The sequence below is a fragment of the Fundulus heteroclitus genome, chromosome 7 (genome assembly GCF_011125445.2).
Source record: "Fundulus heteroclitus isolate FHET01 chromosome 7, MU-UCD_Fhet_4.1, whole genome shotgun sequence".
NCBI lineage: Eukaryota > Metazoa > Chordata > Actinopteri > Cyprinodontiformes > Fundulidae > Fundulus > Fundulus heteroclitus.
The window spans coordinates 29516474-29531290 of record NC_046367.1 but is presented as its reverse complement, the minus strand read 5'-3'; the positions used below and the strand labels follow the sequence as shown (position 1 = coordinate 29531290).

Genomic DNA, 14817 nt, shown 5'->3' with positions numbered 1-14817 from the left:
ATGCTTTAATAATGGCTTTACTCCTGTCTGTATCGTTAGCTCGGGTGTCTCCCGGCGCCCGCCTATGCATTGAAAATGCATGGCGGAGGCCTTATACTATGCACCCAATAAGGGGTTTCTTTATTCCTTTTTAATCATCTGTCACCGTTAATACAGCCCGAACCGTAGGGTCTCCCCCCCACAAACTATATATCAAAGTGTGCTTTTTGTACTTCACGCCATTAAGAGTTACCGTGGTGACAAAATTAACCAAAAACCACTTCTTCAAACCACTTTTTCAACACAGTTGACCTCTCAATAATGCACAGCTGAGCACGGCACTCGTATTTTGGTCGAGTGGATTAGGTCTCGAGCTGCCAAGTAGAAGATCCAAGGTTTGAATCCAAGCTGTGCCAATATCAGAGAATTACATTTCCACCCAATATTTCATTTCCCTTTGGCTTTAAAAAACTACTTTTCAAATTAAATCAATACAGTTCACCTCATGCCTTTAATTTTTTATTCACATATTTCATTTTTTTATGCTACATTGAAGTATTTACTACTTTTTAAATTAAATCAATACAGTTCACCTCATGCCTTTAACTTTTTTATTCACATATTTCATTTTTTAATGCTACATTGAAGTATTTAATCATGTTTTAATAACACCAATTTTATAAACCGGCCCTGATCAGTATTTCATATTCTTAAAGTTTTTAATGTCTCTTCCTTTATTGTTTTTACACAGGTGAATTCTACTTTCATATTGATACACTGGAATTAATGTCAAACCAAAAAGTATGTGCTTTGTTGTTTTATTATTTTACGTATAGCGTAATGATTTTGTACAATTTTCAGTTAGGTAATTCTGTTCTAACATCACCACGCTGTGGATTAAGTAGCTTTTAAGAGCTTTTTTTTTAAAAAAAAACATGTTTTGCTAAGATGTCTTGCAAACGAAGGATGCTAAGAATTTAGTATTTAATTAATTGTGGCCTTTATTAACAAACTTTAGAAGGGGAAAAATAAATTACCACAATTCTCAGTTCAGTCACTAGGGGGCAGTGAACACGAGACAGGGGAACGTTTATAATGTTCACATTTTAATAATTTCACAACTAAATTAGTATCTTGAAAATCACCCAAGCTAACTAAACAAATACGAAAATTGTCTGAAACAGAACTAAACCTTGGATCGTCCAGGATCATCCAGTAGTCTCGCTAACAAAACAGTTCAATTTCTACCGGAAGTGGATTCCGACACCACGCTTAGCCGGAAGTTAACAGACGCCATCTTGTTGGAAGGAAGTTGTTTTTATCCTTGGAGAGGAGACGGTATCTTTTGGACGACATACAGGTAAGAATGTTTTTCGGAAAGTAACTATAAAGAGTGCAGGAGCTAGGTTTAAAGTGTCTGCTGCAGACATAGTTTAGAGAATGCTACGGGTTTGAGAGTAATAACAGCTAGTGATGGGTCGATATGGCGTCATGAAACTATTGACACTGTGCCACTGAATACTGACACCTGCTGGACCTTAAAAATTCCTACAGGCAACCTGGTTGACAGAGTTAACTGACACTGATTTGATGACCAAGTATACACAATAATACAATTTAAATCATTGTATGTTGCATTGTATTATTTTATATTTTCATTTGAATTAAACATATATTTGATTTTTTTTTTAGATACAGTCAATAAAAAATGTGAACTTGTATCATAATAAGTAAACATGTTGTGAACGAGGATGCTTGTGGACTGGCTTTTTTTATTTTTATTTTTTACAAATTGTTTGCTGCCATGTCCTTTCAATGCTGAGTATGACAGAGGGAGGAAGAACTACTCGGAGTAGCAGCTTTCTACTAAGGGTAGATCAGCCGTTTTTTTTCTGAAACGGCGCTCAGAACAAAGACGCACAGCGCAACCCGCTCAACCATAAACCCGCCCAACCGTAAAGGCGCTGATCGGAGCGCCTGGCGCTCACAGAGCGAGACTCTGGTACACCATCACACCAGAGTTGCAAAAATGGTTAAAAATTAACCATTATTGACCGTTATTTTGTTTACAGTTCAGCTTGGATTTTATTTACTGCGCAGCAAAGCTTTGCTGTCCGCGCTGCTGTGCGCGAATGCACAAGCATGCAGCTTCGAGGGAACAGAAACAGTTTGGCGCGTCAGTCTGTTCGAAACAGTTCCTGTATCGGTCACGTGACTTTCCTGTGTCGACCACTCAGTGGTGTCGACATGCGCATCGACACAGGTTTTGCTCTATGAGCTCGACACATGCGCCGACCACTGAGCTATATTAAAGTCCCTTAAATGAAACCTCATTTAAGGGACTTTAAGCTATATAATACACAGGACTGCTGATTTTGCCGAAAAACTGAAGTCACTGGCCGCCATCTTGCTACTCCCTACTCTCACAGAATCCCATAGGATTTGGTTGCAACAACAAGCAGTTTTCTGGCTGTGTGAAAACGTTTCACAGGTAATTTTACAGTCAGGGGATGTACTAACACTATCAACTACTAGGAAATTAGGTGCTGAAATATTTTACATGTTATTCATATAAAATATATATATAAGTATGTGTATATGTATCTAAGTATAAATATCTATACATATATGTAAATATATGTTTTTGTATATTGTTATTTATACATTTATAAATGTTTTAAGCCCCCCCTGAACATGAGAAAATCATCATTATTTGTAGCGCATATATTCCCTAGTTACTGGGGGGAAATAGGGAGTACCAATATGGCGGCCGGTGGCTTCAAAGCGACTCGCTCTAACAGCGGGCGATTAGCACTCAAGTGTATAATATATCTCAGTGGCGCCGACGCATCGGTGTTGCCGGACCCATCACTAATAACAGCAGTAACAAAAAAAAGCCACAGTTTTAGGTGACCACGACCGAAACTGCAACTTCTACCGCCGTCGGCTCGGAGCTTCGGCTCTGCGGCACATTCTACCGTCTTAAGGGAATCAGAGCTGGACTTACACTACCCGAGCTCACTGTTTCCAAGTCTGATTATTTCATACGACTTTAATTTTTTTTTTCTATTTGCTGCTTGCCGTTCTTTGGGTTTGTTTCTGAAAGTGAAGTCGCTTTTTGACTCTTAAATAACTGACGACGCAGTGCATATAACCAGCTGAAATCCCTCCGCCTTATAATGCACACATTAGCCTATAGTCACCTCTGTGACGAGATAAACTCAAAACAAATCTAGCCTCATTTTACATGGATTTAGATCTGTGATTAACCACAGAAACACATTTTCTAACCAAATCATTTGCAGTTGTTGGTTGGAGTTTTTATCTCCTGTGTTTGTTACCATAGCTGAAAGCTAAAACATTTCTTTTTTTCTTTTATTTTTTTTCTTCTTTTTTTTAAATAATGGAGACAAAAAGGAGGAAAATATTGGCAAAAGTGGAGGAACATTTGCTTATGCTCGAAAAGGAGTCTATGGCTTTGTTGGCAGTTAATTCTGAGAACATGGATTCCATGGACACTTTCTACGATGCTTGCAATGAGAATTTATCAAGTAATCATGAAGAAGAAAATTCCGCTGATGTTTTTTATGATTAGCATTCCATCATTTGATCATATCAATGAAAATTGGGATTCATATGATATGCCAGATAGTGACAGTATAGATCTTACAATGATGGACAGATGCTGATCTCCTCTTCTCGTGGCAATAACTGTTTTTCTGTTGGGGGAAATGTTGTTATTGTGCAAAACATATTGTCACATTTCGGAACCGTTAAAGTACTGTGTAATTCCTTTGAAAACGCCCAGTCGTTTTTCCACCTATTCAATGGACTCTTTTTGTCTTCAATTTATCTGAACACTTGCAGCTACTACCTGTGGAGGACTAAAGGATTAAATCACTTCTTTACTTCTTACTTTCTATCAACCAAACAATTTATCTACATTTATACTACATTTGTGTTTTTTTTTTTTCTGCTTTTGCTGTGAATAACGTTTCCCCCCCAAGTTCTCTTTTGCTGTAATTTGAGAATGCCACGGAGAGGGCGTCGGTCGGAGTCAGCCAAGAAGAGATGGAGGAGGACGAACTCTGAGCCGGACATCGCCAAGGTATATCACTTATACATTGCTGTATTTTATTTTATTTTTCTTCTCTTACCATTACAGTAACTGTTGGTAGTTTTGGCCATAGGCATGGTTGCAATTATTTCTTTGTCTTTAGCCCAGGACACCCCCACCCACCCCTCAGGCTTGGTCCCCCACTCAATCTCCAGAGAGAAAGGTATGACTGTCATTTTAGTTTTCAGTGACTTATTGTTGAATTAATTAGGCGCCCGCCTATGCATTGAAAATGCATGGCGGAGCCTTATACTATCCACCTAATAAGGGTCCATCGCCGTTAATACAGGCCGAACCGTAGGGGCTACCCCCACATACTATACATCAAAACGTTCGTCTCAATGCCGTGAAGTGGGCTTTTTGTACTTGACGCCATTTCCAGTTACCCTGGCGACAAAATTAACCAAAAACCACTTCTTCAACACAGTTGACCTCTCCGCAATTCGGAGCTGTGCATGACCCGGTGTGGCAATTTAAGAGTTTTACATTTTTACCCAATGTTTAATTTTCCTTTGGGTTTAAATAAGTATTTTTGAATTTAAATCAATACATTTCACCATTTTTGATGCCTTTAACATTTTTATTCACATATTTAATTTTTTCTTGCTACATTGAAGTATTTAATCGTGTTTTAATAACACCAATTTTCCATGCTGCTTTGATGCAGACCTTCTCCTGTCGGCTGGTTTTGAGGAAGACAAATCCTTTTCACTCAGAAGATTTGATTTAAAATCCCCAAGCGATAAAAGCCTACAACCAAGGAACTCGGAAACTTTGCCTTTGACGGTTACGCGCACCACCAGGCGGGCGCCATCTTCAATTTCTTAAAAAATTTAACGTTTCTAGTCTTCTTAATAATACTCCATAGATACTCTACCGGGTTTAAGTCAGATCAAGTGCAGTGATGCTATGGTCGTCAGGCTGCATGCACAGTAGCCAGTTCCTGCTGAAAAACAAAAACTCAAATCATCATCTCCATAAAGATCGTCAATGGGGGAAGAATAATGAAGTTTTCTGGTAGATGGCTGCGCTGACTTTAGACCTGATAAAACAGCGGACCAACACCAGCGGACGTCACTTACGCTGGAGACCTCGCACTGGACCTAAAGCAACATGGATTCTGTGCCTCTACACCTCCTTCTTGCTCAGGGATCCTGATTTGCAAATGAAATTTAACATTTACTTTCATCTGAGAAAAGGGCGTTGGTCCACTGAGCAACAATCCAATACTTTTCCTCCTTATTTGGCTCTTTTTTTGTCCTATTGCTCCATTTGGAGAAGCCTTAAATTTACTGTTCAGACTCAGGTTCTCCACTCAGGAACCAAACTGATGAACTTTTGCTCTTAGATGCACATAATATAGACGTTAGGAATTATTCATTTTTATTTTTCCTTCTGTTTTAAACATGCACCGTTCCTAATGCATGTGACTAAAAGTGCAGTTACAAAACCTTTTCCTTTGGGTTTAAGTGATTTATTTATTTATTGTCATTAGAAATATTTAGTAGCAAAATAGCAAACCATTGTGTCACAGCATTTGAGGTGACCCTCATTATTTTTCTCCACCTCAGTGCAGAAAATGCAGCAGTGATTGTCTATGGTGCCCAGGAACCGGGGCGTGGTTTTGGACTTGGACCTAAATCCAGCAATCACTCTAACGTCTTGCAAAAATATTTACACTCTGTAATTCTTACAACCACAAACTTTCATTTGTTTTGGGGGGTGGAAAGGATACATGGTTTTGATTTCATAACCAATAGTCCAAAATGTGTGGCATGAATTTCTTTTAAAACCATAGCTTTAAGTGTTATGGGATATGTTTCTGCCATCTTTACGTCTAGACACTGACATTTCTGCTCTTTGGTCTTCTGAAAATGGTTCAGCTTCAGGCAGGTTGAATGGAGAGTGTCAGTGAACATGTGCTCTGAAGACTTGTCACAAATTCTTAGTAGGATTGAGGTCTGCACTTTGATTAGTCCTTTCCGACACGTGGACACGCTTAATTCAGTGGATCTATTATAAGGTACACCTCAAACACACTCCTACCTAGATACAATCATAAAAGGAAATGTATCAGGAAGAGAATTGTACACCTTCACAAATCTGATTGGTCTCCCTGGGTACAATTTCCAGATGCCTGAAGGTGCCACAATCATCTGTTCAAACAACTATACACCATGTACAGACACCATGAGAATGCCTAGCTGTCCTACTGCTCAGGAAACCGGTGTGTTCTGTGTCCTGGAGACAAATGTCTTTGCTGTGAAATGTGCAACTCAACCTAAGAACAAAAGAAAATCCTGGCTGAAGCGGGAAAGAGAGTGTTTTCATCTACTCTGCAACAAAACACAACATTTTTATCCGTTTTGGTGATTGTATGGGGAATTACCACTAAGCTGGGAAAAAAAGCAGTGCTTATTCCAATTAGAAAACTAGGAAAAGATGAGACAAAACCAGGGAGTTATAGGCCTGTAGTTTTAACATCTAACATCTGTAAAATCATGGAGAGAATGATAAACATATTAATATATTACATGAAAAATAAAAGACTTATCGTATCGGAGTTGTTCCTAGAAGACAATGAAGCAAAATGGATCCAGTTATATGTTTGAAACATGAACTTAGAAAAGCACAGGTGAATAAAGAGAGTCGTGGAGGTATTGTATGATATAGAGAAGGCGTGTTATACAATGTGGAAAGAGGGTGTATAAATCAAAATGAGAAGTACATATATATATGGGTGTGTGTGTACATGTACAAATGTGTTTGTGTATATAGTAATATAAAAATGTATGAGTGGCTGTGTTTTGCAACATACGTACATCCTGTCACAATATTACTTTACTTACTTTTAGCCCCACTAAGATTATTTAAATGCGCTGGACTATTTGTTATAATAGCTGTAGTTTAAAAGTTTTCAGCAAAAAAAATATGAAAATTTGTTCAATATTCAGCGAGTTATAGTTGATTAAAATTGATAATGTGTTGACTGCGCCTGGTCAACTCATTTTACACTGAGCTGAGCTGTCGACCGCCCCAAGATGGCGGGCCAAAATCTCGTCAGTGCCCATAGGCGAAAGCGGTCGATGCCGGGTCTATACTCTTGTATTATGTCTATGCTATTTCCATCCATCCATCCATCCATCCATCCATCCATCCATTTTCTTACCCACTTAGTCCCTCATGGGGTCGCAGGGGTTGCTGGTGCCTATCTTCTATGCTATTTCCTACCATTATTATGTAATCGGACCCTTAAGCTGTCTAAATGACTGCCTGACTGTAATGTCTTAACTAGAAGTGCATGTAAAGGCAGCCCACGTCCCAGAGTACGCGCTAGAAACAATAAGTAATAAGTAAGTTAATTCAAGATAAAGGTTATGTATATTTTGGCCTTATTTTAGAAACAGGGCAGTGTAGTCTAACTACTCTGTCCTCCCGACAGAGATGGATAGCTCTCTCCTTTTCAGGATAGAGCTGAGTACGTGAAGGGGCGGAGTGATATTACACACTTGGGAAGAATATTTAGTGCGCTTTATAATCCGGTGTGCCTTATGGTCCGTACATGAAGTTTCTCAGAAAGGCACGAAAGGTTGGAATGTTACTCATGACAAACATTTGTGTATTTCACATTATTCACCAAACTCAAAACTTGATTTGGTAAATAAAAAAAATAATCTTCTGATCCTGAGTAGTTGTTGCAATCATAACAACATTTCTGTATACCCTGGCTGGCCTGGGAACGCCTTGGGAATGAGCAGGAGGATGTCGCTGGGGAGACGGTTGCTCTCCTGGACCTGTTGTCCTTGCGACCCGATCTCACGATGGATGGAACGAACGAACACCAGACATTAGTTTGGAGAAGAGCTTCCAGTTTCTGAGCCGTAAAAAATGACTAGGGACAGATGGACTCCGACCAGGCACAGCAAGTCATGCTCTGAACTCTTTTCGGCAAACTGCTTCAGACAAGAAACGTCTGAATTCACCAAAAAATTATGTCAGAGGTCAGGATATCTTATATACGAAGGAGAACCTTGAAGGCAGACGCTATTCCCACGCTTTTCAGTGCATCTACTGTGAATAGACCACCAAGAAAAAGGCCGTCACAAGCTAAAAAAGCTAAATGGATCTTCACAGGAACATTTTTAAATATGAATATCATTGCTGCACACCATCATGAGAACACCATCATTATAGCATTTCAAATGTGTACTGCTCAAAGAAATAAAGGGAACACTTAAACAATGTAACACCAAGTGTTCCCTTTATTTTTTTGACCAGTATATTTTTTATTGTTCATCTTTTTCTATTTGGACCATATTGTTTTAGATTTTGCTTTGTTTCAAAAAATGTAAAAACATTTAAAAAATAGCTATTTTTAAAATTAATTTCCTTTCTCTATTTTTTAACGTTTCAATGTAATTTCTAAGCATCTCTTCCGTGTGTCAGCCGTCCGAATCGAGGCTGTTTCTCGTTTCGCCGCATCCGGACCAGCTCTCTCGCGGGAGTGCGCAAAATCTCCCTTACGCGCTCACGTATCCGCGGCCCCGCGCGATCGCCGACCACGTGACCCCGCCGCATCCAATCGGAGTTTAAATGTCTGTGCGGTGCGCGCGCCTGCTCCGAACGAAATAGCCGGGCCGTAGGAGGTGAGAATAAACCGCCTCGCCAGCACCGACGCCAGGGCTCCACGTTCGTCCCAGACACCGGAGAAAGTAGCAGGATGTCCGAGGAGAAGCCAAAGGTTGGTGCCGGGGCTCTGGCGCCGAGAGCCCCGTTCATTTCCCAGCGTTTGGCGCTGATTATTCCTGCTGCGGGTTGTCGCTAAAGGCTGCGGCAACCCCGTTTGAGCGGGTAGACGGGGAAAACAAAGGTTTGCGGCTATTCTGGGTTTGTGCGCACATTCCTCGTGTATTTCATCCGTTTAATCGGCTATCGGCGGCTGTAGATAACAAGCTGCGTTTTAAAGCGTGATATATATTTTTTTAAGATACCAGTATGGGGGTGGTGGTGGTTAGGGGCCAAAATCATTTGCGTTTTCCCCCCCTCAGCCTTTGCGCCATTGTGGCTCTCTGCGCCAGTTTATTAGCATGGGCTAGCATGCTAAGCTAACCTTGTTGAACGGAAAGCGGCGTGCAAAACGTCGCCTCGGCGCTGATCGTATCTGATGTTATTAGCTGAGGCGATTCACTCCGTGGGTTTTCCCGGCAGGATTAAGATGATGATGGTGGTGATGACGACTGGTTGTGTTGCAGGAAGGAGTGAAGACGGAGAACGACCACATCAACCTGAAGGTAGCGGGTCAGGATGGATCGGTGGTCCAGTTCAAGATCAAGAGGCACACTCCCCTCAGCAAACTCATGAAGGCGTACTGCGAAAGACAGGCAAGCCTCGGCCCCCTTTCCACGCTGAGACACAGCCCGTGTCTCTGCAGGAGGCGTGCTTTTGTTGTTGTTGTTGTTTTTTTTTATGGACTTCAGGCTTTGCATCATAACTGGTTTGAGTTGTGATTTCTGAACCTGACTTAAGGTTGCATTTTCTGCCTTTTTTTTCTGCAGGGGCTTTCAATTCGTCAGATAAGGTTTAGGTTCGATGGACAGCCGATTAACGAGACGGACACACCTGCACAGGTTGGTACAGCATGGAGGTCACACTTTTGTGGGGCGAAAGCAGCACGTGACATGCTATCTGCATCTCTCCTTTATCACTATTGTTTGCTGTATCAACAACAAAATTGGGGTGCTGAGGCAGCTTACTGTTGATGCAAACTGGAAAAAGCTAAAGTAATTCAGTCCTGATCTGTGTTACATAGAAAACCCGCCGTGTGGATCTACCTATTATGTTATAACTAAGCCTGCAATGCACCAAGCCTGCCTCCTGACCTATTTAGCTTAGCTTTAATAGAAAGTCGAGTGAACTTAGATCCCGAGCTGACTGTGTGTCTTGTCGTTTTTACGCTTGTAAATATGTTTTGATGCTCTTTGAACAAGTGTTCAAATACTTAAGAGCTTTGTGTCGTTTTCTGGGAAATATTTTTTTTATACATTCACAGAGTCCAATTTTTGGGGTCAGAACCCCTTTTTTAATGTCATTTTAAATGCAACAAGTATAAAATTCTCTAGAGGTTTATGGTAGATGCTTATACAGGGTAAACCTGAAAAGAAAGACGGGAGGGAAGGAGATGAGGAAGCAAGGACATGAGGGAGGACTGATAAACGTGAGTAATGATGGAAGGACAGACTAGGAATTATGGGAGATTAATTAGTTTCAAAGATGGAAGGAAAGGGAGGAAGTTATTTTAAAGGAAGGGGTGGGAGCTTGAGAGCTGTGTAGCGATCTGGTGGTTCTCCTTCTAATGTTTCGGTACCGTTTGTCCTGATGACTGCATTTCAAAAGACGTTCACACAGTTGGTGTGAGGAGTTTACTGCCCAGCGTGTTGTTCCTGCAGCTGAACAAGAACTCTCCAGTGACCTTTTTCAGTTCCCCTCACTTGCCCGACAATGGTGCGCGGCTGGCGTACGCGCCGGTGGGTCCTCTGCTTAGAGCGGAGCAGGTGTCAGCAGTTAATTGGAAAAACAATTATCAATAAGGGGCAACTTTCATACAGCTGCTGGGGTTCTTAGCTGTGGATCCCCTGAGCAAACTAGTTTAGTTTTTCATTTATTTATTTATTGGAAATTTCATACCTTGATGAAAAGAGGTGGGTTTGGTGATTAAAAATGAATCCAGGTCTGTAAATAGAAGAATTTAGCTTCATGATTACCGAGTGCAAATTCGTCCCGTTTATCAATATTATCAGTTTGCTAATAATGTGTATCAAAATATGCAAATGGAATTATTGCAAACTAAGTGTTTCATTAATGGTAAAGCGAGCAACAAATGCGTATTTATGAACTTTATTAGTAACGACTTATATATTAACAAATTTGACAACTGTTCATTGTTAATTGACGTCAGAGAAAACTTCAGGCCAAACCTACACGACGCTCTACCTTCAGTTGTTTTAACGAGCAAAGGGGAAAAACATGCTATAGGTTGTTTTTAATGGCCTTAAATTATATTATTGTGGGGGTTTGTAGGAATTTTCTTCAAGGTACTCTACCTTTTCTCTATTGACAGTTTTCACAAAGTAGAAAGTTGACAAACTGCTTCGGGGGGGAAAATGCAGCCTCCTAATGTTTTGGTGGTCCTGCAGATCAAAAGCAGACACTTCTAGTGGTCCGTAAAATCTGCAGCGTTAGAAACAAATTTGAATAGAAGAAACTCGCAACTCTCGAGTATTTGGAAACATCCGGTTAAAGGAGAAGTCCGGTCATATTCAGAATTCAAACTTCTGAAAGTACTTTTAAAATTATTACATACTGTTCAATGAATAAGTTATTTTAATTAAGAGTCATGTTCATTTGAATGTGCTTTACTGGAGGCATCCGTGTTGGTCTAAGAACCGTACTGCCACCTCCCAGTTTGTGACGTCACAGTGCGAAGTCCCAACGCTGGATCTGGTGTTTGTCACAACGCGCTGTTATCCAAGATGGCGACGACTAGTGCAGTATGCGAAGCATAGAGTAATGGATTTAATAGCGACAGCGATGGGAGTCCCGTGTTTTTTCGTCATCATTTGAAAGCGATTTGGAATATATGGAAGACTTTCTTGATAGCAACCTGGCTTTTGACGAAATACAGCCATACCAGTTTGAGCCGAGGAGACCAAAAGGGGCGATGTGAGTTGAATCTGTCTGCTGTGGTGTAGCGGAAAGGTGAAATAACTTTTTTTTTCCACTTGTACCCGACGTACTGCAACATCCAACGGCCATGCAGGTGGGCATTGTTGTTTTAACAATTGCTCTCGCTAATTTCAATGGTGAAGTCCTCTCGAAATCTAAAATAATGGTTGTTGATCGCAGATGTGTATAATAGTTCCTATTGAATTAGCGTGTGAAGCGCGGATACTTAGACCATGACGTCACTTCCTGAAGACGTCAGGAGTGAGGTGTTACCATATTTGGTCATTAATGGCCGCTCCCAGACTCAGTGATGGCGACGACAATTAATTAATTAAATCACCGCGAAAGTATTAGTTTTAGGTATACATAATGATTCATTGATTCTTCCTTGCTGACCGGACGTCTCCTTTAAAACTCGCCTTGCTTTCTATAGGTCGCTGAGTCGGCCAGAAGTCCAGATGTTTTGCCTTCCCTGCAGGGTTTTAACCTCCAAATTACAGCTGCTTCTACCACGTAGGGCTCTTATATCCCTGTTTCACTTGACGTCTTGTAGTTTTTAATATCGGCGTTAACTAAAATGGGTTTTAGTGGTGGCGTTTGAGTTTAAAATGATATTTCTAACTATAAAAGAATTCTTGGTAATCATTAAAACCAATCCGTGTTTTTGTGCCTAGATGAAACCTTTCTTCAGTAGAAAGGATGATGTCAGAGTTTAGGATTTTATTGTTTTCAAAATGGAAAACTAAGGGCTGTGTTTCCCTAATTTCACACCCTGTGTTTGGTTGATTATACATTTGTGTTTAAAATAACAGTCCAGCATCACTAAGTGGACGGGTCACTGTTTTTGAGTGAAGTTGCTTCTCTACATGACAAATAGTCTCCCAGTAGGTGCTGTAGAGTAATGGAAAACAACAGGCGTGCTGCTGAATCATGCGTTGAAAGGCGTGTTTTAAAAAAAATAATAGTGTGGCGTTAAATCGGCGAGGTCAGTCTGAACAAACAGGAAGGAACAAGGCTGCAGGTGTTGGACCGGCAGGCTGTAGTTCAGTCCTCTCTGATAATCTGAGTGAAACGGGTCGTTCTGGGTGCCGGTCAGAAGAACGCCGTGCTCCGATTACAACGCCAGTTAGAGACGGGGGAAATAATCGGAGCGCAGACCAAAATAAAAAAGGAAAACCAAACAGAAAAACACCATCTAATAGGATCAAATCACCAAAATGGCAACAGGCCGGCATGTGGCTGCTTGTCAACAGGGGGCGCTAAGGTGTCGCCTCCATCAAAATTGGAAGAAAAATGTGGACACGGGAAGGATTAATTAAGAAATAAAGTAATAAACATGCCTGTTTGTTTGTTTTTTAGCATTCTCATTCTGTATTTGGGGTTATTTTTTTTCTGCAAGCCCACGTTTCAGTGGAGAGGGGTGCTGGTAGTAAGTTCTTAAACTTTCGTAGGCCATGTGACTTCACGCTGGTTCTCCAATTGGTTACTTAAAAATCCTCCTCCAGGCACAGCTCCCTGCTACCGTGGCCAGGCGCCACTTTTTCTGTCATCCTTCATCCGGTCTGATTTAATTCACGACGCGTGTGAATCCAAGTCGCACCCTTGGCAGCTTAGACGTGCGGCGTGAATGTCATTTAACCGTATGAATGCAAACTAAAGAGTCAGACATGTGCAAGGCAGAACGGTGCAGTGAAAGAGAACAATTATTATTTCACAAGGCTTTTGCTGGAGGACATAAAACGGGTAAAGAAATTTGAACCCAATCAGCCAGGCTTATAAAACCAGCAGCAGGCAAGTTCTGACATCTTAACGTTACGGAGCAACCGTTCAGATGGTGGGGAATCAGTCCAGCAGAAAACTTGTAGGGACACATTAGACTAAAGGAGCGGAGGAAGGAGGTCCTGGGCCGGTAAACCTGGTGCCCAGAGGTTGGTCGACTCCTTCCAGGACACATGGGAAGCTGCTCCTGCACAAACGGCGCTGATGCAGCAAAAATAATTCACTGGAGAGCTACATCTCCATTGATAATCCCTTTTTTTCCTCATTTTCTGTAGAAGGATGACAAAGATTTAATTTTGCATTTGTCGTGCACACGTACATTGTCAATAAAGGCTGTGAATTGAATTTGTGCTTTGTAATAAAAGGTGCAGTGGTCCCGGTGCATTTGCATGTATGTTTTCTGCTTTTTATGTATTTTGAGCTTTATTCTCTTAAGAAAAATATGTTTCTTCTGAGCTGAGCAGATCTGCAAGATGTCCTTTTTTTTGTGAGTGCTTTTAGCGTGACTGAGTCCTAAATGCTTTTTTGTTGCAGCTGGAGATGGAAGATGAAGACACTATCGATGTATTCCAGCAACAAACAGGAGGAGTCTACTAAAAGGCGTTTGGACTGTTGGTGTAATGTCGGGTTTTTGTTAATGTTTATTTCTATGATTTTTCAGTTTTTAATTATTTTTTTTTCTTCTTCTTCCCCTCCCCCTGTTCTGCTCTGGGCGTATCATCAGGCACATGTTTATGGTAGACTTCCAGGGGAAAATCCTGACTCCTAAATAATGCAGGGAAGCCCGTTTAATTTTTTTTAACTCCTAAATAAACTGTTGAACAATTGTCTGAAGCTGGGGCTCATCTCCGATCTGACCCGATACGATGGGAGGGGGGGTCTTGTGACAAGATGTGCTCGTGTATCATAAGCTTTTGTTACCTTATTCGGTTTCCCAATTTATAAGCATTTGAATTTAAAACAGGCTGAAGTATGTTAATTGACTTAGTTAAAGGTTAAGATTGTGTGTGCGAAAAGCTTCTCCGCCGGATTCTGGTACCATGTTTAGAACCATGTGTCATAAATATCCATAGTTTGCACAACTCAAAAAAAAAAAAAAAAAATTGAAAGGAACGCTTCGGAAAACACATCGGATCTCGCTTGGAAATATAACCATGCTGGTGGGTAAGAGAAAAGGATGCCGCATCGTTTGATGAAAATGTCGGTGAGAACGTGAAACT

General features: G+C 40.9%; 1 protein-coding gene and 1 long non-coding RNA gene across 2 annotated transcripts; both read left to right on the top strand.

Moving 5' to 3' along the window:
* Positions 1 to 1040: 1040 nt before the first annotated feature.
* Positions 1041 to 4265, top strand: LOC118563737. Its single transcript, XR_004931400.1, has 3 exons — positions 1041 to 1339; positions 3987 to 4087; positions 4200 to 4265. It is a non-coding gene; the product is annotated as an uncharacterized LOC118563737 (long non-coding RNA).
* A 4428-nt stretch (positions 4266 to 8693) lies between these two features.
* Positions 8694 to 14817, top strand: sumo3b (small ubiquitin like modifier 3b). Its single transcript, XM_012878347.3, has 4 exons — positions 8694 to 8837; positions 9349 to 9477; positions 9652 to 9723; positions 14132 to 14817. The coding sequence occupies exons 1-4, from the start codon at positions 8817 to 8819 to the stop codon at positions 14192 to 14194; spliced, it is 285 nt and encodes a 94-aa protein (XP_012733801.1). The 5' UTR covers positions 8694 to 8816; the 3' UTR covers positions 14195 to 14817.